General features: G+C 38.4%; 2 protein-coding genes across 8 annotated transcripts in view; both read right to left on the bottom strand.

Annotated features, from left to right (window-relative positions):
- GXYLT1 (glucoside xylosyltransferase 1) overlaps window positions 1-14,409 on the bottom strand; it is a 51,850-nt gene extending 37,441 nt beyond the window's left edge. Inside the window, exons 1-2 of one of the 2 annotated variants that reach the window (XM_086399915.1) lie at window positions 13,982-14,409; window positions 5,481-5,573 (exon numbers count right to left, since the gene is read on the bottom strand). In XM_086399915.1, the coding sequence (XP_086256041.1) occupies window positions 5,481-5,573; window positions 13,982-14,202 (314 nt within the window). In that variant the 5' untranslated portion in view covers window positions 14,203-14,409. The remainder of the gene's footprint in view (window positions 1-5,480; window positions 5,574-13,981) is intronic. The other variant, XM_086399914.1, reaches the window with a different exon arrangement.
- A 2,450-nt stretch (window positions 14,410-16,859) lies between these two features.
- Window positions 16,860-25,842, bottom strand: part of YAF2 (YY1 associated factor 2) — an 88,141-nt gene continuing 79,158 nt past the window's right edge. For 4 of the 6 annotated variants that reach the window (XM_086399908.1, XM_086399910.1, XM_086399909.1 and 1 more), the window contains exon 4: window positions 16,860-25,314. In XM_086399908.1, coding sequence (XP_086256034.1) covers window positions 25,077-25,314 — 238 coding nt within the window. In that variant the 3' untranslated portion in view covers window positions 16,860-25,076. The remainder of the gene's footprint in view (window positions 25,315-25,842) is intronic. The other 2 variants (XR_015163760.1, XM_086399913.1) reach the window with 2 other exon arrangements.

Raw genomic sequence — 25,842 nt, 5'->3', positions numbered from 1 at the left:
TCTCTCAGTTGTGCCTGATTTTTGTGACTCCAAGGACTGTAGCCTGCCAGGCTCCTCTGTCCATGAGATCTTCTAAGCAAGAAGACTGGAATGGGTTGCCAGTTCCTTCTCCAGGGGATCTTCCTGACCCAGGGATCGAACCCGCTTCTTCCACATTGCTGGTGGATTCTTTACTGCTGAGCAACCTGAGAAGCCCATGTGTCATAATGGCTGTTGCTCAAATGATTCAGCCACAAAATGGCAAAATGTTAGTAACAGGTGAATATCCAGTACGGGTAAGTGTGTCCACTCTGTTGTTCTTATAGCCTCTGTAGATGTGAAAACTTATCAAGGTAGAAAGTTGAGAGGAGGAATCTAGGGAAAAAAGTTAACACAATGTTTTAGATGAAAATTCTAATATAAATACTGTAAATAAGCCTTAAGAACAGACTTATTTTAAGTAACATTCCTGTTATAAAGGAATAATAACTTTCCCTCTCTTTTTAAAAAATCAGGCCACACTGAAAGCTTCCAGTGTGTTCTTCTAGCCTATAATTAAACTAGTGTTTTCTCTATAAAAGAAAACAACATACAATAAGATTTAGACTAGGAATTAGCATTATAACGAAGTACATAAACTCAAGGTAAGTAATTACATTTCTGGTAACATTCTCCTCAAACTAAAATAATAGCTACTATGAACTAATTTTTAAAATTTGCAGTTGAACAAAATTGGAAAACTCTACTCAGAAACACTAATGATAATTTCCTTAATGTGTAACCTTTTAAAAAAAAAGTTTTTCCTCTTACTATAGAGAAAAAGAATTGTAGTGAATTATCATACTAGGTAAAACTACTTTAAAGGTTGTATATAAATCACTTTTGGAAAAGGGCATGGCAACCCACTCCAGTATTCTTGCCTAGAGAATCCCATGGACAGTAGAGCCTGACAGGCTACAGTCCACGGGGTCACAAGAGTCAAACACAACTGAAGCAACTTAACATGCAGCACGCATAAATCACTTTTGGGACAAAATGCAATTCTTTGCAAAAAACTGCAAGATTTTATGTAAAGCATTAAAAATCTAAAAATTCAATATGAAGTATTAACTGTTAAAATACAATTTAACATAGTCTGTAAAAATATACCTCTTAAAACTAGTATGGAACCATTCAAGATAACAGTTCAAGTAGTAAATACACAGACACTATGAACTGAAAATCAATTCCCATCACAAAGAGAAAGATTATTTTAAAAGCTCAAGTCATTTAATAATATTAAAATTAAGAGATTATATAATGAAAAGATAGCTAAAATTTTTAAATTAAACAGATTAGGTAAACATTTGTAATCAATGTCAAATATATTCTTCTTAGAGTTCATAAAGTAATCATTAAAAACCAAACAGGTAAATATCAATACAGACAATGCAAACAAAACTTTTAAAAGATAAACACATACAGAAATATATCAAGAAATAATCAATGAATATAAATCAATAAAAAATATCATTTTACTCTACTAGGTGGCAAAATTATAATTCCCAATAATGAATGCTAAAGTTATGGTGACAACACAATGCTGGTGCAGGCTTATAATTTTTAGAACACAAGGGATTATCCATTCTTTGTAATATTTGAACTCCTTTCACATGCTAGACACGGGATAAGCCAGAAAGCCACGATCCGAACCTCATACAATTTAGAGCCTGTTGTGAAGAACAGATTTTTTAAAGATTTAAACAAAAAGCATGGTAACTGCTTAACTAGAAAACAACTGAGGTTGCTAAGAGGGTTTACTACACAAACATCTAACCTTAAGTCTGGAAGTGCTGGGGGAAATTACTACTAGTCATTTACTGGTTGCCAAGCACCTGGCTAAATAATGGGGCTTAAATAATGAGCAACACTTGGTGTCTGTCTACAAAGCCAGCACTTCTTGAAATGGGTAACAATTCACAACCACAGGAGATGCAGCAGGTACGGTACGTGACAGGATACAGAGAAGGAAGAAGAGGTGGGCAGGAAGTGAGATCACAGTGGCTGGATGAGAAATGATGGCATGGGAGTTCAGGCAGAGAAAGGAGGGGGCCGGCAAGAGCCCGGGCAAGAAAGGAGACAAGCAGGAATAGTCACTGTGGACTGACACACGCAAAGTCCACCGCGCGTGAAGATACAAAACCCAGACGAGGGGAGGCGTGATGAGCCAGAACGAATCGGCAGGTAAAAATCACCCCAGCGCAGCTGCAAACACGGCTCGGGAGCTCAGGAAAGAGCTCTGGACTGAAGAGACCAATTAAACAGGTTGATCCCGTGACCATCCAGGGAGCAGGGAAAGAGCAGAGTCCTAAGGAGTCCAGAGGCAGAGAGAAACAAACCCTGGGACACTGGTCTCAAGAGCCAGAGATGGAGACAGCACTGAAAGGAAGACAGAGGAAGAGGTAACAAGGAAGCAGATTAGGCCTCGGAACAATTCCGACACCAGAGGTGACATCGGGTCAGCAGCGGGTGCTGCTCACAGTTGAGGTGTGAAGGTGGCTTTTGTTTTTTAAGGAAGTAAAGCCAGAAGATACTCTTATAAATGCTTGCTGGTGAAGAGAAAAAATAAAGGAAGGAGGCTTGAAGGGAAAGGGCTGGAAGCAGGTGCTGTAGGGACTTCGCAGTTGTTTCAAGGACAGAGGAGGGAGACGAGGTGTGAGCACTGGGGCACAGTCAGCCAGCAAACACTCAGATGCAGATACAAATTACCAAAAGCACATGCAGGAAATGGACAAAACACGTGGCGATTTGGGCTTTTTTATGTTACTTCTGGCAGTCCATGGGATCCCAAAAAGTCAGACAGGACTGAGCCACTGAACTGTTACTTTATGATCATAGTATAATAAATCAATTGGGAGGAATTAACCCTCCAGAGAAGATCAAAATATACAAATTCAAACTGGGAACTCTGAGACAAGTCTGAGGAGGAGAAAACGGTGCCAGCTGAGGGCCCACTGCTGCCAGACAAGACGGGAGTCCTAATGTTGGCAGAGGGGATTTCCAAGATGCTTTCCTAGGTGGGTGGAGAAGCCCTCGAGTCAGGCCAAAATGCGGTGTTAATTAAATACTGAAGTGGAGCATGAGAATGACACAGCAGCTGTACAGCACTTTGGCTTGTCTGCCAGTGTGAACAGGCCAAGTAAATACGGGATTCCCAAGTTTACAGCAAGAAACTGCGCATGCTGGACTGCAGCATGCAGGCCTGCAAGCCTGTACTTGCTCAGTTCCAAGACAGGAGGGGGAGGCTGGAGTCACGCGACAGGGACACCAGTGGCTTAATGGACAAGGGGAGTTTACACATAGGAGGCAAGGCCCTGCAGCAACACCCCACCGTGTGCAGAGGACAGGGCAGCAGTGTCTGCTTCTGGGGAAGGAAAGATGACCAGTTATTGAGCTTCTGGGGAAGGAAAGATTACCAGTTATCGAGAACTGACCTCAGGTTGGCTCACTGGTTACCAGGGAAACCAGCAGAGGGGTAGGCCTCTTACCATCCCTTTGATAAGCTATCATAGAGATGTTCTGATTTAAGTGTTAGAACACTCACTAGTCCGTTTAGGGGCAAGTACGCAGGAAGGTCAGTCACATGAGTAGGGTGAATGTGAAGTAGGCACCGGTGGAGAGGGAATGTACAGAGAGCAAGAGAACAAGCCATCTTGGGTGGCCTGATCATACACTAAGTTTAAGAGATTTTACATAATGATATGATACATGTTAACAGTATGTTACAGTAATATGTACATATACATATATGTACACATACAGTAATATGCATACATACATCTAAAACGGTTTCAGAATTACACTTTGGATGTATAACTTTTAAAATCTCCAATTTAGGATGGTAAAAAGCACAAGGTTTGCAATATCATGTATCCATCCACACGGAATTCCTTCCAGGGAATACATGGGAGTGTTGGGAAAATAATGAGTTGGAGAGGCTCAAACAAAAGGAATATTGAGCAGAGCTCCAGGATTCAGATTAGGTCAGCTTCTCTAGGCTGCTCCTGCAGTAAAGGAGTAGAAAGATTATTACTCATGCCAGAACTTACAAAAGGGTCTGGGTTGTATAAATCGGAGAATACAGGGGCTTTCAAGCTTACCCAGCTTCCAGAGTGAACAGATTTATGTCACAAGACCAGAGACAACAAGTGAAGCTTGTCAATACTCTATTCATTAGCCAACTCTTTAAAGAAGGAAAAATATGGAGCTCCTACTCTCCAAAATTATGAACAAGCTGAATGGTAAGATTACCTTAAAAACTTAGTTTTATTTAAAAGTTTACATAATCTGACTTGACTGACTCGTATTAGAATTTCATTCATCCAATCTTTTCCATAGCAACCAGATTAAAATATCTGATTTCAACGATTTCTTCCCAGTTGTTTGTGGGCTGCATAATATATCTGGACTATAAGAATTTAAAAATATACACTACTAGTATTGATTAAGAATGCAGTTCTTCCCACCTGGAATATGTCACCTCCTGTCCTTAAGCCTAGCTAATTTCCTGTTCATGTAGTCAACCCCTCCAAAAAGCCTTCCTTGACGCCTTAAGATAATTCCATCTGATGATCACCTGCTTCTCCCATCATCTTGGCTATAACTTGTCACCCTCTACTATAATCTCAGATCTGAAGCTTCCATCAGAATGTAAGCTCCAGAAGAACAGGGCCGTGTTAACCAGACTCAGTCTGATTCTTACCATCTAGCACTGTGCCTGGCAAATGGAATGAGTAGAATTAAAATTCAAATGAATCACAAAAAAATGTTACTCTTGGGGAGGGCATTCCCCTGCCACTATCTCAGAGTCTGATATTCCATTTCTACCTACACTTGTTTCCCTCATCCAGGGTTAGAAGCAGGAGGTACCAGAGTCAGCCAACCCTGTGCCTTCATTATCCTGATAAGTTAACAAAGCCACACTCTTCAAAAACTTTTTTAAAAAGGGTCAATAAACATTGTCACATCATTTGCTTCTTCATTATACATTTGTCTTTTTCCTCCCATTCCCAAATATTCAATCCCTCTGCTAATGACCAACTTAACCCTGCCCCAGTTGTCTCCATCTACCTACAAATGTTTTTTTAGTACACCAGCTTTAAATTAGATAAATGCCACATGCCTGCAAATGTCAGTGGAAGTCTATATTCAATATCTGTTTATCATTTTATCACCTATTACCTAAAATTAGACCATAAATTGTTCTATGAACAATGGTTTATCTTAATAACATCTAAAAAATTTTAGAGCATTTCACACAAAGTATGGATTTAAAAATTAGTCGTAACTACTTCAAAGTGGGAAAAAAAAGAAAACCTAATCAGAAAATGACTTACTTACTTTTATGATAATGTTAGAAGACAAGAAAAGAAACCTTTTTCTGACCTGTTACAGTTAAAAATGTATTATCTACTATCTGATCTTACCTACACTGATCTACCAATTAAATATTAAGTGCCTACCTAAAGGCCGCTTCCCAAAAGCAGTTCATTCCACAAACATCAGAGGGCAGCATCCAATAGGGATTCCAGTAACACAGAGAGAACTCTTTACACCTAACAGAGTGAGACAGAAACCTATGTGAGTATTCAGGCTTAAAACTAACAAGAAATTTACTCAATAACATAAAAACGTACTGTTCTATTTTACAGCAACAAAACTGCAAATCCAACCTGCTATGGTAATGAGGATTTCTGGAAATTGATTTCTCCCTTAGGGTACCACTATTTTAAACAGAACTGTGAAACTTTTAGGCAGAAAATACTACAGACTGGAAAAGTTTTTTAGTCATGAATTCTCTAATATAGTAAGATCTCCTTCTCAGATGACACAGAAAATACTGGAATACTTCTAAAATTTTCCTTCATGAACTGCACACATCCCCCCTAGAAAAAAAAAATCTATTTCAGCCAAACAAAACATCTGCTTATCCTGGGGCAAAATTTAAGCCACAAATGCTGGTGGAAAGGAAAAAGATCTTTAAACGCTTTTAAATTAATCTTGAATCCAAGTTACACATATGATGTTTTAAGTGGGAAATAAGAAATCATGCTGATATTCACAGTTCTGTTTCACTTTTCTACATTTATCTCAGCTTCACTGTATTTCACAAGCTAAACGGGAGGATCAAATTTCTTCTTAGACTGCAGGTTGGAGCTAAAAAAAAAAAGAAACCACACACAACAGCAGCTACTTAACAATACAAAATGTATGTATTTTCATTGTTATTTCTTCTCAAAACAATAGTCTAGCTGGTAATTCAGGACAGTGGAAGCCTGAGTTTACTAAAGTAAGCAAGTCTGAAGCCAGAGTCACTAAACCATGTCCCATCATCATGAATTCAATTGACTGTTCTTACAGTGAAAGGTCTATGAAATGTCATATTTGCAAGATCTCTGAGTCCACCTCTCACAAATGCCAACAGGTTAAGACAGGGGAGTTTCAGATCCAGGACACACAGTGAAGTCACCAGAGACCCCTACACCAGACCTGTTAAATCAGAAACTGTGAAAACAGGGCCAGGCACTGCTGCTGCTGCTAAGTCGCGTCAGTCATGTCCGACTCTGTGCGACCCCATAGACCGCAGCCCACTAGGCTCCTCTGTCCCTGGGATTCTCCAGGCAAGAACACCGGAGTGGGTTGCCATTTCCTTCTCCAATGCATGAAAGTGGAAAGTGAAAGCGAAGTCGCTCAGTCGTGTCCGACTCTTAGCGACCCCATGGACTGCATGCAGCCCACCAGGCTCCTCCGCCCATGGGATTTTCCAGGCAAGAGCACTGGAGTAGGGTGCCAGTGCCTTCTCTGGGGCCAGGCACTGGTAGTTTTTTTTTTAAAAAACTAGTAGTTTTTAAAACCCTGCCTAAGTAATTCTGTATACTACTGCACAAGGAACTAGATCAGAATTTTAAATCAATGGGAAAAACTGACATTGTAATGTGGTTTTTCTTGAAAGGGACGGCATTCTCAAGCACAGCATAAAACGTTAACGTATCTTAATTTAAATGGTTAATAAATAAGAAAAAGAAAACATGTACAGACCAGTAAAATGTACAACTTGATAAGGAAATTTATGTTTGTCCCCTTCCAGGTGTGGTCACCTACTTTTTAACTTTTGCATTTCCTTAGGCTCAGTGGAAGTGGCAACTACGAAGTTTTTTTTCCAGACTCAAGAGCTTTCACATCCATTTCAGCCTCACAACGAACTGTTCAAATAGGTATCCCTATCTTTCAGATACAGATTATCAAACCTTTCTTTCAAGCCCACAATTTATTTATAATCAACACCTTTATTTAAGGAAGGAAGCTAGTTATTCCGTTTCCTGTCAAATCTTCCAACAGTAGAAAATGAAAATGAAGTCTCAAGAAAATGACTAAGTAAATTTTTCTGTAAAAATGATTATCTGAAATTATGTATTAACACCATTTTCTGCCTTAACTTGCATTATTCAATCCCTTAGCCCTAAGGAATCACACATTTATTTTCTGTCTCCATAGATAAATGGAATCATTAGTATGTGGCCTTTTGAATCTGACTTTTTTTTCGCTTAGCTTATTTTCAAGGTTCACCCACTGTAGCACTTATCAGCACATTTCATTCCTTTTAATGGCCAAATAATATTCCCTTTTATAAATAAATGTATATACCACATTTTCTTTATCCATTCTTGAATTAGTGAATATTTGGGTCATTGATAGTTTTGGCTATTATAAATAATGCTTTTATGAAGATTCATGTACAATTTTAAAGTGAACATATGTTTGCAGTTCTCTTGAGTGTGAGTACATATCCCTACAAGAGGAATTGCTGGATCGTGTAACCACTGTAAACTGATTAATGCAGATAAAACTACAGGGGAAAAAAATGTCAAGTTTTACCTAAGTTTCTTGACCATAAATAACTCAATGTCAGAAAACACAGTTTATAGGAAGAATGTTTTGTTTCTTTCTTTAATGAAAATATAAAACATATCCATTAGTGATTATACATTTTCCTTATTTAAAAAAAAAACACACACACACACATAAAACACTGAGGTGCTGCTGGCAAGAGGAGACATAATTTACTTAAGTTTTCTATCTCCCAAGCTTACATTCTCTCACTTATGAAAACTTGGTTTTAAAGACTGAAAAAGTAGAAACTCATACTGAGAACTCATTACATACCAGTAACCCTCACTACAAACAATAAATTAGGAAAAGCAACTAAACTAGCGATGATAGTACTTGCACTTTCAGGCCAGAAAAAAAAAATCTTAAAAATGTTGGAAAAGTAAAGGTACTTATCCAAGTTCTAGTTATTAGTTCCTTTTGCTTTTATTCCTTAAGACTACTGAAAAATGGAACATTAGATATACAAAATTCAAAAAGATAACTTCAATATATTTAATGGAATAAAATTGTAGCTGAGCCAAATAGGTATGTCTTCAGTAAGTAATGATATCCAGAATCAGTAAAGTTCATAAATGCAAAGTTTTTCCACCGTGGATCAGACAGAAATAAAACTTTACTAAGGCTCATCCTCCTACTTCATAGGCTTAATGTTTCTAACTAGGTGGCTTGTCTAGACACAAACTGATCAAGGGACAGCACGGGACTCTCCATGATGACTGTGGGGGTGGTGACAGGAACTTTACCTATTGATAAAACATCATAAAACTACACACACACACACGTGTATGTAAAACTGGTGATGTCTGAAGATGGTGTATGGGTTGTACAATGTCAGTGTCTAGGGTTCCAGTACTCCACTACGTTCATACACATATATTCCAGATATAGAGGTATTATACCAAGCTCACGTAAGATGTCACTACTGGGGAAAAACTGAGTGAAGATTAAATGGGATGTCCACAAAGTTTCCTGTAAACTTACATTTACTTCAAAAGTTTAAAAAAACAAACAGGTCACAAATTTCAGTACTTGAAAAATGTTTTAAAAACTGAGGCATCACCCTCTGGAGATAAACAGAGCATTAAACAGTAGCAACTCTCTCCACGATAACAGTTTCCAAACTTCAAATTTACTTAAATCCAATAGTGGAAGGTCAGTTATACTTTTAAATTCAACTGGAAAAGGTATTTTTCATTTCAAAACATCCATGATAACCATGAGGCTTTAGTGAAAACCATACATACTGAGAGTCGGGGATATGTCTAGGCATATCCAGCATAACAATGTCTCAATGAGGTGCCTCACCAATGATGCACCTTAAGGCATGAACGGATACCTTCACTGTGACTGCGAGAGAAACGAAGATGCTCACAGCCACGTAAGAGGAGACCATTCCCATGGTTCTGACCACTACTATTTAAAGATCAGTACCTGCACAGCCCATTTTTACCTAAAAATTGTCTTCAGACAAGTTAGATTAGTTTCTAGCTCTAATCAGTTTTCTTCTTCTTAAATATCTAGTTTCAGGAATAGTCAGGAAGTGAGAAAGAATTGTCTACATATAAATGGCAATGAACAGTTATTTCAAAAAATAGGTTAGCATCACACTGTACAACCTATCCTCTATCCAAAAAAAAAAAAAACTGAATTAAAGATTTAAATGTAAAGAAAAAGGGGCGGGCGGGGGGGGGGGAATCCCACTGATAGAAAGTTTTTCTACACAACAACAGTAAAAAGAAAAGGAAAACCTGCCAATCTGAATACAGTAAAATTTTGAACTTCACGTAGTATACACTCCAACAACAAATTTAAGTCAACATGTTTGGGGGAAGTATTTCCAACAGATATGACACATAGATAATAATCTTAAGGTTTTAAAATAGGATTTCTAAATCAAAAGTACACATTTTTTCACTTGCCTAATCATTTTCGCTTTTCAAAATCACAGAATAACTAATTACTAGTTAAGTTTGTGCTAAGCACTTTACAAATACATGAAATGTAATCTTCAATGAAATGAAATACAAGGTGCTAAGTTACTGGTTTTTATATAAGATGTCGCTGCATTAACAAAGCAGAGATTAAAGTGGCTTTAGTAAATAATTCAGCCTTCTTCACTGTTCACTGCTTAACTCCTCTCCTCTTCAAAAATAAGCACAAGGAAGAGGGAAGAAAATTCTCCCCCAGAAAACAACAGTGCAAAAATAGTGGTCAAATGATTCCCAGTTAAATCAATGGTTTAATCAATCTTTGGTTTTATAACAATAACCTGGAGCACATATCTAAAATATATATTCCCAGGCCCCACTGCCTGGCACTCTGGTTTAGTAGGTCTGGACTGGGGCCTCAATTTTCCTCAAAGGTCAGAAATCAAGAAAAAAAAAAAAAATCACTTAAAAGTTAAATGATCAAAACCATCACTGAATTAGCTCTAATTTTACTGTGCTAGGCACCACCAAGTAATCTACACATGCTATTTTATTTCGGTTCCCACCAAAAAACCCAGTTATCATAGATACTCTTACCTCTTTGTAACTGATGAGGAAATGTGTTCAAGGTTAACAGAGTCAATAAGGGGCAAAGCTGAAGCCTGTTTCCAAAGCCCTGACTCTTGGCACCCTACATTTTCAGTATATCCTACTGGTGTTCCTGGGACCCAGCAGAAACCATAACTTGATGGCCTGACCAGATCTGCAAAGGAAAGTAAGATGCCTACCTCTCAAGGTAACAGTCATTCACACTAAGGGTAGGACAGTCCAGAAAAGGCATCACTGAAGTGCTTAGTAGTTTCTTGGTTCGCCACTACCAGGATTCATCAGTGAAAGGTGAGAAATTACTCATCCTGAGAATGTAGTTACAAAATGGTTTAATTCCTTCTGGAGAATTACTGACACCTGGTAATATTAAGTGCTGTAGATCGAATACCTGTAACACAGTCTGTCCATAGTTAGCAGCTTCAGAGTCTCTCACTTCCCTCCACTGAGGCAGCACTCCTCTCCTACACCGGTCATGTGATTCTGTCTGCAGTAGAGATGTGCAAGGGATATAGCCCACAGAATCAGAGGTCCCCATTCCAGTCAACAACAGCTGGCCCACGATGGGCATGTGATGCAAAGCAAGTCCAAAGAGAGTCTTTTTCTAGAATTTTTACTTGAGATTAGAGATGAAACACTGTAAGAAGTGGAAAGATGCATGAACAAAGCCTGTATACAGCAGAAGAGAAAGAGTCCTCAGCCCTTGAGGTTCCTATGGCTGAGCAAGCATTTCTCCTGTTCCTTCTAACAACCCATATAAGTCTATATGTAATACTATATATATATAGAGAGAGAGAGACTCACATATATATAGTCTATTATTACATAGTCTATAGTCTATATATAATACTATATTAAGTCAGTTTTAATGGGTTCTGATGACTGACAACTAAGAATTCTGATTGTGTGTGTGCTGTGTGCTTAGTCATTCAGTCAAGTCCGACTCTTGAAACCCCATAGACTGTAGCCTGCCAGGCTCCTCTGTCCATGGGATTCTCCAGGCAAGAATACTGGAGTGGGTTGCCATTTCCTTCTCCAGGGTATCGTCCTGACCCAGGAATCGAACTCAGGTCTCCTGCATTGCAGGCGGATTCTTTACCGACTTGAGCTATTAAAGTAAATATAAACTATATTTTACAGGTGAGAAAAGTAAAGCAGAAAGGTGGTCAAGGTTTCATAGCAATCAGAGCCAGAAAGACAGCACAGGTTTGTCTGACACTAAGATCTACCCATTTTCTAAATACCAAAACAATGGATTCAAACAAAATGACTAATTAATAATAAATTTCACTGAAAAACTGTTTCCATCATTTTCAACTTTTTACTTTGAGAATGTGAAAGGACGTTTACAAGTATTTTGTTATCATGGAATACTGTGCAATGAATATTTTCTATTAAGATTTGACCAGTGGAACCTATTAGATACAACTGTAATCCCTTGTGTTAAATGAGAGAGAGAAATAGTAGTTTTAATCTTTGAGCTAAGACTGCTTCAAAAAAAAGTAAGAATGTAATTGATAAGTCCTACCAAGGAAAAAACAGACGTTGCTTGCCTCATAGCCCCATTTTTCACTGATTAAACACTATCTAGACTAGGGTCTTTGCACAGCAGCTTTACAGGAGTACTGGCAGAGCAAGCAGAAGATACACAGTTCCTAATTCTGGTCCACTACTGATGCTCCCTGCATCTTGGCTAAACAATTTATACACTGGAAGCAGGTTAATGCCTACTCCATATCCCATGATAGCCAAAAAAACTGAACTCTGTGAGAAGTCTAAAAAGATGTTATAAATGATAATATCTAAAATGAAAAGAGCCTGGTATCTTTTAGGAATTCTCCTGACCGTAATCAAATCATGCGATCCAAGCAATCCAGCTTTTCCACGTTGTTCCTCTTCTCAACCTTCTTATGCATGCACACACGGTGAAATGTTATTTCACAACATTTTAGCAAAGAATGATACACCTTCAGTTTTAACTCAAATATATGCCTCATTTAAAATGAGGAGTTATGCTGCTCAGAGGACTTATAATACAAAGCTTTTAGTTGGTTCTGACACATCAAACTTCAGATTTCAGTAACAGCTCTATAAAATATCTTTTAAAACTGAGGCGCTTATTTTCTGAATTTCAAATAACGTAATTCTGTTAAAATTAGCTAGCCAAGCAAATACAGTTTATAAAAATTTGTCACAAAATATTTAAGTATCTCAGACAAGGCACTAAAAATGCATGTTACTCTATCAAATTGAAATGCTAGTATCATAGTTCAATTCCATTTTGACAAAAATGTTTCTTCAATTCTACCCAATACAAAAACAGTTTCCTTCCCTTAACTTTAAATGCTTCACAGAACAACACAGACTTCGATCAGCTTTTCATGAGCTCGTCCAGATCTTCGGTCACTGCCTCTCCCAGGACAGATAAAGGCAGTGACAAACCTGGCTCTGGAAAGTAGTTCTGCTTTTATGAACAGAGCCCTTGTAATCAAGTCAGAGGGTGAAAAAACACGACAGTCCGGCTCTTCTGTGCTGCTCCTCTGCCCAAACGCTCCTTTGCATTTTAGGAATGGCCATCAACTTTGAGAAGAACCTTCAACAGTCTACAGCTGACCTGCGCTCCCTCCTCCTACCAATCCGATATTTTATCCGATCAAAGCAGCCTTTGCCTCTTACTAAAAGCGTACTCGGAGCAAGAGAGTTGCCCAGAAATGGAGGAGCCTCTTTTTCAAGGAAGTGGGAGCACTCAGATTTTAAGCATTCGTAATGCGTTGCATTCTTTTTTCCATTTAAATCTCATACTGATTCCAACTCTGACAGTGATTTGTGTTAATCCACTTAAGTCACTGTGCTTTTTAAATTCCCATTTTTAAAGAAAGACACCTCTATCCCAACTCACAAAAGACGTATGTTAAGTATCCCTTATTTTTCTTAACTTGCTCTAAGTTTCACAATAGACCGATTGTTTCCTAAAGAAAAATTCACCATCAGCAGAAAATGCTCTCTCCAGATTTAACTGATCGGCTAATAATGAAAATTTTAAGCGTTAACAGGAAATTTAGACGCCTCATTTACGAGGGAGGCGGAAAGCTGAACCAGGGCGCCAGGCGGCTGTTTAAATATCTCAACTGGAACGCCATGGAAACAAGAGGGAATTCCCACTAGTCAGACAGCAAGAAGGTTTTGTAAGACCCCCTTATTTTCGACAAATTCTAAGAAAGAAAGAAAAGGAAGACGCAACTGTCAAGTAAGAGTTGAAAATTAATTTCTAACTGCTCTGAATTGTGCCTAAGGAACAGGTCAGAAGACAAACGCAAAACGCGTGGTGTGCTCTCGGGCTAGAGCAGCACGGAGCTCACCCCTGGGGTGAAGGGAAGGAGGGAAACGAGCAAAGAAGGTCAGAGTCGGCTGCAAAGGAGCGGGAGACGCGGGCCCGGCGGCGAGAGGCGCTAGGCGGACTCGCGGGCAGCCCGGGCCAGGCCGAGTCCCGAGCCCCGTGCCGCAGCACCCCCGGCCCCCCAAGAGGGAACCGCCCGTACCTGTCCGACCGGCCGTGATGCGCCGCAGGGCCCGCGCTGCCCACCCCTCTCCCGGCTCCGCGTCCATCGCCCCCAAGCCAGGAAGCCGCTGCGGCCTGCGGCTTCCCGCCAACGCCGCCCGCTCCTTCCTCCAGGGACACGGCGAGCTGGCTGAAGGCATAGAGAAGCGAGCAGAAGCCGCAGGCCAGGCACAGCACCACGACGCGCAGATAGCGCCGCATCGCGCTGGCCCAGCGCTGCTGCCGCCGCCGCCGTCGCCGCGCCCGCCCGGGCGAACTGGAACCGAGGGAGCGGCACCGCGCAGCCGCGAGCGCAACAAGTTCCTCCTCCGCCACGGCCTCGCACCCGCCCCACTCCGCTCCCTGCCCACCACCTTCACCAGCGCGCCGACACCCCGCCCCGGCGCCCTGACCCCGCCTCCGCCGCGGGCCCCTCCCGGAGGGCTGGCGGCCCGACGCGCCGGCGCACTGAGCGCGAGGGCGGGGCGCGCCTGGTGGGCTGGGGTGTCCTGGAGCTCTGGGAACTGGGGACTGCCGGGCGAGCGACTCCCAAGCCCTGCAACTCCCAACTGCGCTGCAGAAGTGTAGCGAAATGAGCGGGGCGTTGGAGGCAACTGACCCAATTTCAAATTATGGTTCTGCCACACAGTAGTTTGGGACGCTGAGCGACCTAAATTCTCTGAGCGGGTTTCTTCGTTTCTAAAATGGAGATGATATCCTCATCATAGGATGGTTGTAAAGATTAAATTGCTTAACGCACAAAAAACGGCTTGTATTGAGAAGGCACTTGATTAAGCCGCTTTTCCGCTCCAACCTCATCCAGCAGCGACTTCCCTAGCCTCCAGTATCCTGTAATAGAGTTGGTTCGAGCCGTTCTCACGCAGAAATCGAGTGCAGATGCCTAATGCTGTTGAGGATGCATATTCCGCCTCCCATCGAGGTTGTAAGTTCCTGTAAGACTAAGGTCCAAGCTTTTACTCCTTTATGAACCAGCTCACAACTCACCATTTGCAATAATATCCCCCTAAAGAGAGCTTTCCAGTCCTTCTCCCTCTTCTTCGGCCCTATTTTCACGCCATTCATCTATTGAACATTTATAGATGATTACTATGTGCCAAGCACTGTGAGTATCTTGGAGCACAAAAACCCCTAGTTGGGGCATGGGGGTGGGACAGTGAATATTTGTAAGTGCAATACAACCATACAGACGTCAGGATAGAAACCTGTAAAGGTGTGGGTACACACAGAAAGGAGCACCAGTTCTACCTGCGGGCATGGTCAGGAGATACTTCATAATGTCAAATGAAACAGAGACCAGACTTGCAAATTCCTTGACCAGACAAAACCGGGTCATACAAGCAAAGGTTAATTTAGCATATTTTGCAGGATAAGAGTTTAACTTGATCTGCGTCACTTCTTGCCTATACATCTGAAAATAAGTATAACTTAAATATTTAAGTCCCCAAAACTGGTATGAGGTAACCACTAACCAATTCCCTTTTCATTTAAGTAAATTCTCCCGGGGGCATAGGCAAATAGATGAAGGGAGTCAATTGTATGGTGATGGTTAATAACTAGACTTATGGTAGTGATGCCTTTGCAGAATGTCTACTAAATTGCTTCAGTCGTGAGGGATTCTTCGACCCCATGAAATATAGCCCACCTGGCTCCTCTGTGCGTGGGCTTCTCCAGGCAATACTGGAGTGGATTGCCAAGTTCTCCTCCAGGGGATCTTCCCAACCCAGGGATTGAACCTAGGTCTCTTATATCTCCTGCATTGGCAGGCAGGTTCTTTACTACTAGTGCAACCTATAATGCTATACACCTGAAACTTGTATAATAAAAAGAATTTAGAAATAAGAAAGAAAAGCAGTTGAATAAAATATTCAATGTTTGAAGTTTAAACTGCAAAAAAAAAAAAAAAAGAAAGAAAAAATTGTAATGTTTTAACCAATCACTGAAAAGACAACACACTCACTGCCTTCACACTATATACACTGCTTGATAACAATATACCTCTAAGCCTCATTGCATATTTTGGTTTGAGTGTTACCAGTTTGCTGTCTTTTGGTTGTGTGCACAATACACTTTTACTGGTAACTACTTCAGTGATTCATAGGTTTTACTTCTGTTCTTTGTGAATCTTTGAGTATAGCAAAACTGGCCCCAGAGTCTTGGATGGGGTAATGGAAGTGATTCCAGGCTGAGGAATCAGTGAAACAGGCTCTTGTGTTCAGGGAGCTGGGAGAAGTGTGATACCATCAGTTAAGCAAACGCAAGAGAAAATATGATGAGCGATAAGACTGGAGGTTGAAGGGGCCAGATATCTGAATTCCTTGTTCAGCACACCAAGGAGTTTGAAGGTAATCTGGCAGACAACGGTGAACCACTGAGGGTGTTTTAAGTTATGAAGTAACATGGTAACATCTGCCTTTTGGAGGGCAGATTCTGGCTACTGTGTGGAGGCTGGGAGAGAGAGCAAACGAGCCAGAAAGCAGCTACAGTGCCAGAAAGTGAGGGAAAGGAAGGAGGCTTTAAACACACACACACACACACACACACACACACACACTCCCTCTCTCTCTCTCTCTCTCTCTCCATGGAGAAAAATCATGCTGTTAAACTGTTCAAATTGCAGTTGAAGCTTGGAAGAGTTTGGCCATGTAAAACAAGACCGGGAAATGCTGTGTAATTAGTAGTACTTCTTCATTTGGAATCCCTACACCAAATAAGTGCTGCTTCTGTGACCATGGGAACTACTTACTAACACATTTAAGCCTCAGTTTCTCCCCCTATAAGGATTAAATTTTTTGCCTTACTTAACAAAAAAGTAAAACTAGCATGCTGATAAGATGTATGAATAGAATGAAAACATACACTTATTCATTCAATAAACATTTATTGAATATGTTCTACATGCCAGACAAGGGGCTATTCTGTACTGCCCCCAAAAGGGGAGACAGGCAAGTAAAAACAGCAACAATAATCCTTTCACTACACCTTACAATTCTTAGAGAAATAAATAGAAACTTAGTGAGATACAAAGATGGATAATAAAAGCATCTGTAAGAACAGAAAATAGACTTTGAGAGACAACTAAAGGATATTGTAACAAGAAACTAGAGTACGAGCTAGTACTCAAAGTATGTTTAGTTTAAAGAGATGCTAACTACGATTGTTTCTATTGCAACAAACTAAATATAATAAAGAATAATTTAATGACCCAGAGAATGTTAAAATACTGGAATGGCAGTATTCATTTCTGCACAATATATGGGAAGAGCATATCGAGAAGCACAATCATCCTTTTACTTGACATCAGGGTTCTAGACCTTTAGATCCCTTTTAATCCTGTAATTAAAAAGGAAATTGTTGAAAAAGTATATATGGCATTCCAAAACTAGATATGACTTTTGTATTACCCACCCACTATCCTAACTGGTTATCCTGGAGTATAAGGAGCTGTGTGAATACTTCTGATCATTTCCAGGATTCATACATATTGATATTTCTAAAATCAACTGTAAATTACTGCAAGTGATTTAAAATATTTTTGTCGTAACGGTTAGGCATTTATTTCATTTACTCTGTGTATGTACATGTTCTTAAGTCTATTTTGGCATCTCTAGACCACCCTCTTGATTCTCTAATGACAGGCTGGCTATATTCACATTTTTAATCAATTTTGATTTTCCCTTCATTCTGTCAAAAAGGTTAAGTTTAGGTGGATGAAAAGAAATTTAAAAACAGCAACATTGGTTGTTGGTTAAATTATGGAGATAGAGACCTTCTCCAGACCTGGAAAACTCTCAGATTCAGGATAATCCCAGTATCAACAATCTTATATTCAAAAGATTAATCTTGATTTTTCATGCAGCTCCTGGTACATGTTGGATATATAATAGACACTCAAGTTAATGAAATTTTAAAAATCTTTCCCAAGTCATTCTAGAGCAAATTTAGGTTCTGCTCAACATTTCTTTTCCAATTCTACATTTCAGTACTTCTTTAAAAAAAGATATCCTATGAGGAACAAGGTAAATTCTACACCTTTTCAGAGTAAAGCTCAAAGACTTTTTTTATATAACTTTCACTTTATAAAGGTCTGCATAATCTAACTTAATCCTGATAACAGCTATATGAAATAGATGTTATTTTATTCTTTAATAAAAACAAGGAACCTGAAATTTAGAGAAGTTCATTAACCACATGGCTAATAATGAAGATCCATAATTCAAATGGGAACATTTGAGGATCCAAACTGTGTATTTGTTTTTTTCCCTTATACCATGCTGCTGCTGCTGCTAAGTCACTTCAGTCGTGTCCAACTCTGTGCGACACCATAGACGGCAGCCCACAAGGCTCCCCCGTCCCTGGGATTCTCCAGGCAAGAACACTGGAGTGGGTTGCCATTTCCTTCTCCAATGCAGGAAAGTGAAAAGTGAAAGTGAAAAGTGAAAGTGAAAAGTGAAAGTGAAGTCGCTTAGTCATGTCTGACCCTCAGCGATCCCGTGGACTTCAGCCTACCAGGCTCCTCCGTACATGGGGTTTTCCAGGCAAGAATACTGGAGTGGGGTGCCATTGCCTTCTCCAAGCTATCTCACTATGAACAAATAAATGCTAAACTAAGTTATGCAGATTAAAAGGAAAAGCAAAAAGGAAAAAAAAAGATATTACATGGAAATCTGTGAGATCGGTCTTAAGGTATAAGACAAATTAAATTTACAACCAAAGAAACAGAAATCAGATTAGTTGCAGAGCACAAAGAATCAGAAATTCACACTGAAAGTGAAAACCACTCTCTCCTCTTCTTGGCCTCTAGTGAAATTACCTTTTTCACAAGCCACTTCCTAGAGACCTTGTTGGACTGGAGGAAAAAGTTGGAAGACTATGTTGTCAGTTGGAGCAAAAAATTTCATTTTGTGTTCATTCAGACCAGCAAATATGGAAAAAGGGTAGGGTAAGGGGGAAGATGAAAGAGTAAAGTGATTATTTTCACGCTCAAAAAACTCAGCTGTAGGCAAAAAGATTAGGAAAAAAGTGGCAGTGGAAAACTAATAAATGGTGACACTTTAATGCAGGAGACCCCAGTTCGATTCCTGGGTTGGCAAGATCCCCTGGAGAAGGGAACAGGTACCCACTCCAGAATTGTGGCCTGGAGAATTCCATGTACTGTATAGTCCATGGGGTCGCAAAGAGTCGGACACAACTGAGCGGCTCTCACTTTCATTTTTCACTCCCAAATAATCCCAGAATTCAGCTGGTTTATTTCTGCCCACAAAGGAGGGAGAGTATGAAGAGGCAGAGTGGGGATGGGAGAAAGGAATATCCTATGGGCCATCCTTATAATCCTCCCTGGTTAAATCTACAGGAACTCTCCATTCCCATTAATAGATTACAATCTATTATTATTTAGTGTCAGTGAAATTAAAAGTCTAGATTTGTAGGGAAATTTAGTCACGGGGAAAATAAGAATTAAAACATTCATGCCATCTGGACCTAGATTCCTCCAAATTGAAAGATGAAAATAAAGAATTCTGATACCATTACACTTCAGAAGTACAGTGCTTAGTTGAAAAATAAAGTCAGAATTCTTGTTATCTATATGCCTTTCTATATAGAAATTACATCCTAAACAGTCGTATGTTTTTTTTAAATATTAATAGGTTTCATATGTTGAATTTTTTTCTCATTTTTGTATTTTAAATAGTTAAAAAATTCTTTTTGTTCTAATTAAGTGTCCCTTACATTATTTACTTATCGTATATTGAAAACATCATAGTCTTTCATATATCTCTTATTAAAGACCAAAAGCTCTCTCTCCGACCAAAGGCCAGATCACTCAGTTCTTTAATTTTGAAACCAACCTACTTTCCTTTTTAATGCTCTCACTACATTTTTGTTCTTTAGGAGTCTTCTCCCCAACTGGTTTTATAAGAGTATCCCAACTCTAAACACAGGCTAACCTCATTGTTTCTATTAGTCTGAATTAAAACAGTGAAAATAATACACATGAAAAAGTTTAAATTAATAAATCTTGGTACCCAGTTTAGCTTCTGAATTCTCTTGTAAGAGTTGATGAAAATATGAAGATGAAATAGTAACTTTCATTCACATTCCCTACTTCTAGGTAAATCAGCAGATCCAGGTTTCCCTGGATGTTAACTGAAGACCTACCAAACTTGTGTATTATTTCCACTCTACAGGAATTTCAGTTGGATGCATTTTACTGGATACTTGCCCTGAAAATTTCACATTGGGGCTTATCCTTACAACTAAAATTAAGCAGCTTTTTTGATATTTTTTTTTAAGTATTACTATTTAGCCTTATTTACAGAAGAGATTTGAGGAACTTTAGAACACAAGGAAAAAGGTTAAGTAGATAAAAATTGGAATCTAAAAAAATATAGTTGGATCAAAAATAACAAGTCAGAATACAAATACACAGATGATTGAGTTCTACCTAAATATTAAAAGTAGGCCTGATTTTAATCTGAGATTTCTCACAACTAAAGCAAACACTGAAAACAGTCAGTGATTTGCATTGTTCATAAGAAACATGCAAATTGATTTCTCAGGTTGAAGTAAAGCTCTTCCTGAAACAGGTCTGAACAAAATTTCTCATTTAGATTCTGAGAGATGTAATGTTTCCTCAATATCCTCACAAAAAGGCAACAGGAGATCTCATTCAATGGTTTACTGACTTTTAAACATTAGAACAGGAAAATAATAATCTCACATTACATGGCTTACGGTCTAACTTTTGAAAATTCAAGCTAGGGTGATGAAATGGTAGCTGGCTAAAGTTACTGGTTAACACCCAACATTATCAGCTGCAAGTTATCAAGGTGAGATCCTAATATCAATGTGGACTCACAGTGGGCACTCAGGCCAAGCCTGAATTTTCTAGGAAGGAAAGGAAAGTGGCAAGCACTCCCTCTTCTCTGTTACTTCTGTATATGTATTTTTAGTGTTGAAGTAATGCCATTATATTTACAGATCTCTCCTCTAGTATGAGAGTTCCACATCTTAGTCCTCTTTGAAATCAACCCCCAGACCAGTGCCTAGCACACAAATATACTCAATAAATGTTCACTGAATACCAACATCAAGAAAATCAAGATCAGGAAAATACTGGAAGTAGTGATCAAACAGCAACTATAGTCTACAACTTTCACTGAAGGAGGGGAGAGAAATCACCACCAAAAAGCAATTCAGAACATGAAACATGTCCCAGAGAACTGAAAGCTTCCAGAGCTCTACTTGATTTTTCTAGTACATATGGACCTGGTCTTATCATGACACTTCATATGCTCCAGAATTGGCCCATTCTGCACAGGCAGGAATACCTGCACTGGCTAAATACAAATCTGTATTAAAAAGTATAACATTTAGATTATCCAGGCTAGCAGGGCTGTGATTCAAGACAGCAAAGTGTTCATATAATTCAAGGTAAATCTTCTCTATGACGCTTCTAAAAGTGAACTGGTTTTGAAGAAAATCATTTTATAGCTATTTCACATATTGCTGCTCTAGTAAACACAACTGGAACAATGCATCATTATGAAGATGATTTATCATGTTTTAAAATTTTTTCCAAGAGACTTTCCAAGACAAATTCTTCTATTTGTTCTCTTTCTCCCTTCCTAGTGGTTCTTCTCTGCTGTCATCAACTGCATTCCAATGTGCCATTTTCTAATTTCTCCTACTATTATTGCTTTTTCTCTGCCTCCCTCATTTTCTTGCCTCTGTTATTAGGGGACCTTCTTTTTCATCACCCTCAATAGCCAGGGAATGTTTTTTCCTTCTGCTTTCACAAAATGATCAGTCACGTCGTGTATTCTGTAACCTCCGCTGTCTCCTGATTCTGCTCGGCTATTTTGTCACTGATGACATTTCTACAGTTTTTCTACATTTCCGTTGTTGTTCCAGACACCTGAAGGTGCCTGTGGTTGAAGAGGGGAGCCAGTGCTAAGTCAAAGTGTTACTCTGTGATTATTCTTAACACACACATTCACTGTTTTCACTTAATTTTCAAAGTACAGTACAGAAGTTTATTAATGGCCCAGTTCCTACTTCAAGTCTTTAAAAGATTTAAGGAAAGAGATAAGTGGCAGACCAAGGAAACAGGTAAAATAAGACTGTCAGTGGAAACTAAAAATTCTGGACCACTCAGCATAAATTCATATACTATGAATAAACTACAATATTGTCAGGCAATGAGGACTTTTGTCTAAAAAAATGGTAATAAATATGTCAACTTAGAAAAGCTGAGGTCTTTTCTTTTTAAATGTTTTCACTTTGTCTATAATCACTATAATTTTAGGAAGCATTTAATAAAAATAAAACCTTTAAGTTATTAAGTCAACTATTTCTGTGTAATATAAAAGGTTTTAAGAATATGTATTCTTGTACGCCTCAAATTATATCTTCACTCTTACTTATATCAAAATAAGCTAATAAACTCTGAAAAACATCCAAATGCTCTTTTTGTGTAGAATTTGGCTAAAAGAATCCACTATTAAAACCACAAGGTAAATTGATGAAACAGAGCTAAATATATACCTTAAGCCCAGGCTCTGAATCTTTTTGCATACTTGAACATTAGAGATAAGTATTTATAGAATTGGGGTCTGTCTCCTGGTTTGGAAGTGTATTTGAGGTAGGGTGAAACAAAGGCAGATAAACGTAACTATAATTAACGAAAGGAAAACAAAATGTCAAAGTAGCCAACTCAACTCATTTCTCTTGTCTCATAATACATATCATCAAGTTAATTATAGAAAGACAGCTCATCTGGGATCAGAGCAAACATCTGGTGTAAAAATTCAGTTTAACCTGTAGAACACAATTCCTTTCAGTCATCCAAGAAGGCATGGAAATAATTTTTGTTATCAAAAAAAACCCAAAAAGCATTATGTTTCTGTAAATGGGATTTTACCTATAAAGACAGTTAACGGCTCACCTTTACTGAGCATTGGGTATGGATCAGGTAATTATTAAGAACTGCATATGGATTGACATTTAATCCAACAACACTACGAGCTAGACATGATTATCATTATCCCTGTATACCAAAGAGGAAATGACCTGGAGTGACTAACTCAAGCTACCTTAGGTTCTACAAGAGATTAAAATGCCAGACACCAGTTAGCACTCTTCATTTCCATGCTGCAGTGTCTCCTTACTATTCACACAGATGACTATGCTCCGTTCAGGTAAAATCCCATCTTCTGTCCGATTATTCTCTCTTGCAGTCCATTTAAAACACATCTAGAAAGTATTTGATCATCATCAGAAGACCCAGTACCTCCAAAGAGTAGTTCTAACTTAAATATTATAATATTTTCCCTATTACAGTTAATACTTGCAATTTTTACTATGTCTAAAAAATGAATATATATGCATATATATAAAACATTTGAAACATGTGAAAAAGAATAAAATTTAAAAATTTCATGTTTTAAAAGAACATACCAGTTATTTGGGGTTCCACTGGAAGTATCTTAAAAACAAAATTCTTCCACTTAACAACACTAAAGAATGAGGTATATAAATGTTTTAATCACAGACTTTTACTGTATGCAATTAACTGTATTTCACAACTTGCATCTTACAAAAAGACAGTACCATAGTGCCTGTAAAAAGTACTGCAATTAAACAAAAAGTTACATTACCACATGAAACCACCAAATATCACAACTGTCAGAGTCTACAGTTTCCTTTCTTCAAATGCGATCATGATGTTTTTATGTGATATTTTGTATCCACATTATGATTTTAAGTTCATTTATAGTTCAAAAGTCTCCTACAGGTAAATATGTATTAAACAAATGGCTAAGAGAAAGCAGGAGACCCTAGAATTTAAGAAGTACTGTGTGGTTTCTAAGTTTGATTTTTAAAGACAACATGAAACACTTTTATTAGTTGCAAACAAAAATGCAAAATCTGTAGTCATAAAAATATTTTATTGGTAAATTTACATAATAGTAAGTGGGGCTGTAAATATTTTTTTAATTTTAGGATATTGATAAATGCATAAACTGGCAAGTGTCTCTGAAAATAGGGTACTATAATTTTTATAAGAATTGTTATATTTAATAAAGAGGCCAATTAAGCTGATTAAATATTAGTTATTTCCTGGTTCTGTGCAACAGTTCCCATTTGTGTATTAATTAGATTCATACTCCTATGACCCTGGATAAGTCTGGGGCAAGGAAACAGTGATAAAACTATTATTAAATTAAAGCTTTTCCAAAATTGCAGCTCTTAAAATTACAGCTTTTCTTTTCTGTTTTCGTCAAATGCTTATAATTACTTGAATTTTAATGTTCTATACAATACAGAAAATACCAGTGTTCAATGACAATAGCACTAAACCTGAATTATAAAGCTACGTAATCAATGTTTTATTGTTTACTAGTCTGCTAGTAAACATTACAATAAATGAATGTTTTGAAAGATAAGCAAATCCCCCCAAAACAGATAAAACCTAAAATGTAATTCAGAAACAATAATTTAGTAAAATGTGTCAAAAACATTGGCAATGGTTCATACAAATTCTTTATTTAATAACAATCTTCCTATTTAACCACACCAAGTACCAGCAGGTGTATTTAAGAGGATATCCATTAAGAAAATTCTGTTGCAGCAATAGTTGATTAAGTTGATCTTTGACTTGTATACATATAACTATTTGTTTCACAATTCTCAAATAATACATATTTAGGCAGCTTGCACTATGTTATAAAAATTTAAATTCGTTACATGCCAATAGTAGAGAATTCAAGAATTATGTGTTAGAATTCACTAAACTAAAAGTGAAAATAGACTTACCAATAACACTGCATAATGAATAACTCAACCACATTTTCATGGCAGCTTAACTGTGGAGACCAAAACATTAAGTCTGGAAATGTTTGGTAGGCACAGATTGCAATTAAAACCTAACGAATTCTAACAAATTTCTATTTTAATTAAAACGTAAATCATGGATTGTGCACGAATATGTTTGTCATGAAAATGTGGTACTTCTTGGCATAATCTGTGTATTTGCATGGTATGACAGAAGTGATGGAAACTGGAGAAAATAGACTTTAATGAGATTCTCCATTCAGTGATGAGGCTTCTCCTCTGGGTGAAGACGACCTGGACATTCCCCTCTCTGTGTTATCAGAGCTGGAGCCACTCTGACTGTGTTGATCTGCAGAGGCAGCACTAGACGCAGGCGGGGACTTCGTTTTCTCCTTAAAGTCTGTAATAATGACTGTCAGATCTCCAACGGTAACTTCCAAATGTTGAGCACTACTCCGATCCACATTTTTCAATCTTGGCCTAAACACAAAAGATAATAAAATTTTTAACTAGCTTTTCTCTCTACCAAGTCTCTGAGCATGCAGTGCATATTAAATTAAGTAAAAATGACAAAATAAGTACATCTATATTTAAAGCTCTCTATTCATGTGTAACTAAATGCAAAAATATAATTAAATGCTTGAAATCATTAACATTAATCAAGCCAATCATTCATGAATCTTCCTCAACATGACAAAAAATACTGGGAGTAATGGTCTCCTACTTGCGCTTTTATAACTTTATCTCAGTTTGGCAAACAGCTTATCAATTTTACTACAGTAAAGATTTTAGAACAGCAGTCACAGCTGCATCACAGAGGAAGCTGACAGCAGCTAAGGCTGAGTCAGATGGAGGGCTGCCACTCCAGTGATGCGCACTTACGATAAGGGCATCGTGACTGTCTGCTCTGCCAGGACCCAAAACCATTCCGACTGGTTAGAATTCATGCAAATATCTGTTCAGTATTGTGAATATCACTCCTGGCTTTATGAGTGAAAAAGAAATAGT

This window comes from Bos grunniens, chromosome 5, assembly GCF_055505025.1.
Source record: "Bos grunniens cultivar Pamir isolate PY7600 chromosome 5, Bosgru_T2T1.0, whole genome shotgun sequence".
Lineage (NCBI taxonomy): Eukaryota > Metazoa > Chordata > Mammalia > Artiodactyla > Bovidae > Bos > Bos grunniens.
Note: the sequence above shows the minus strand (reverse complement) of the source record. Positions and strands in the feature narration are given on the sequence as shown.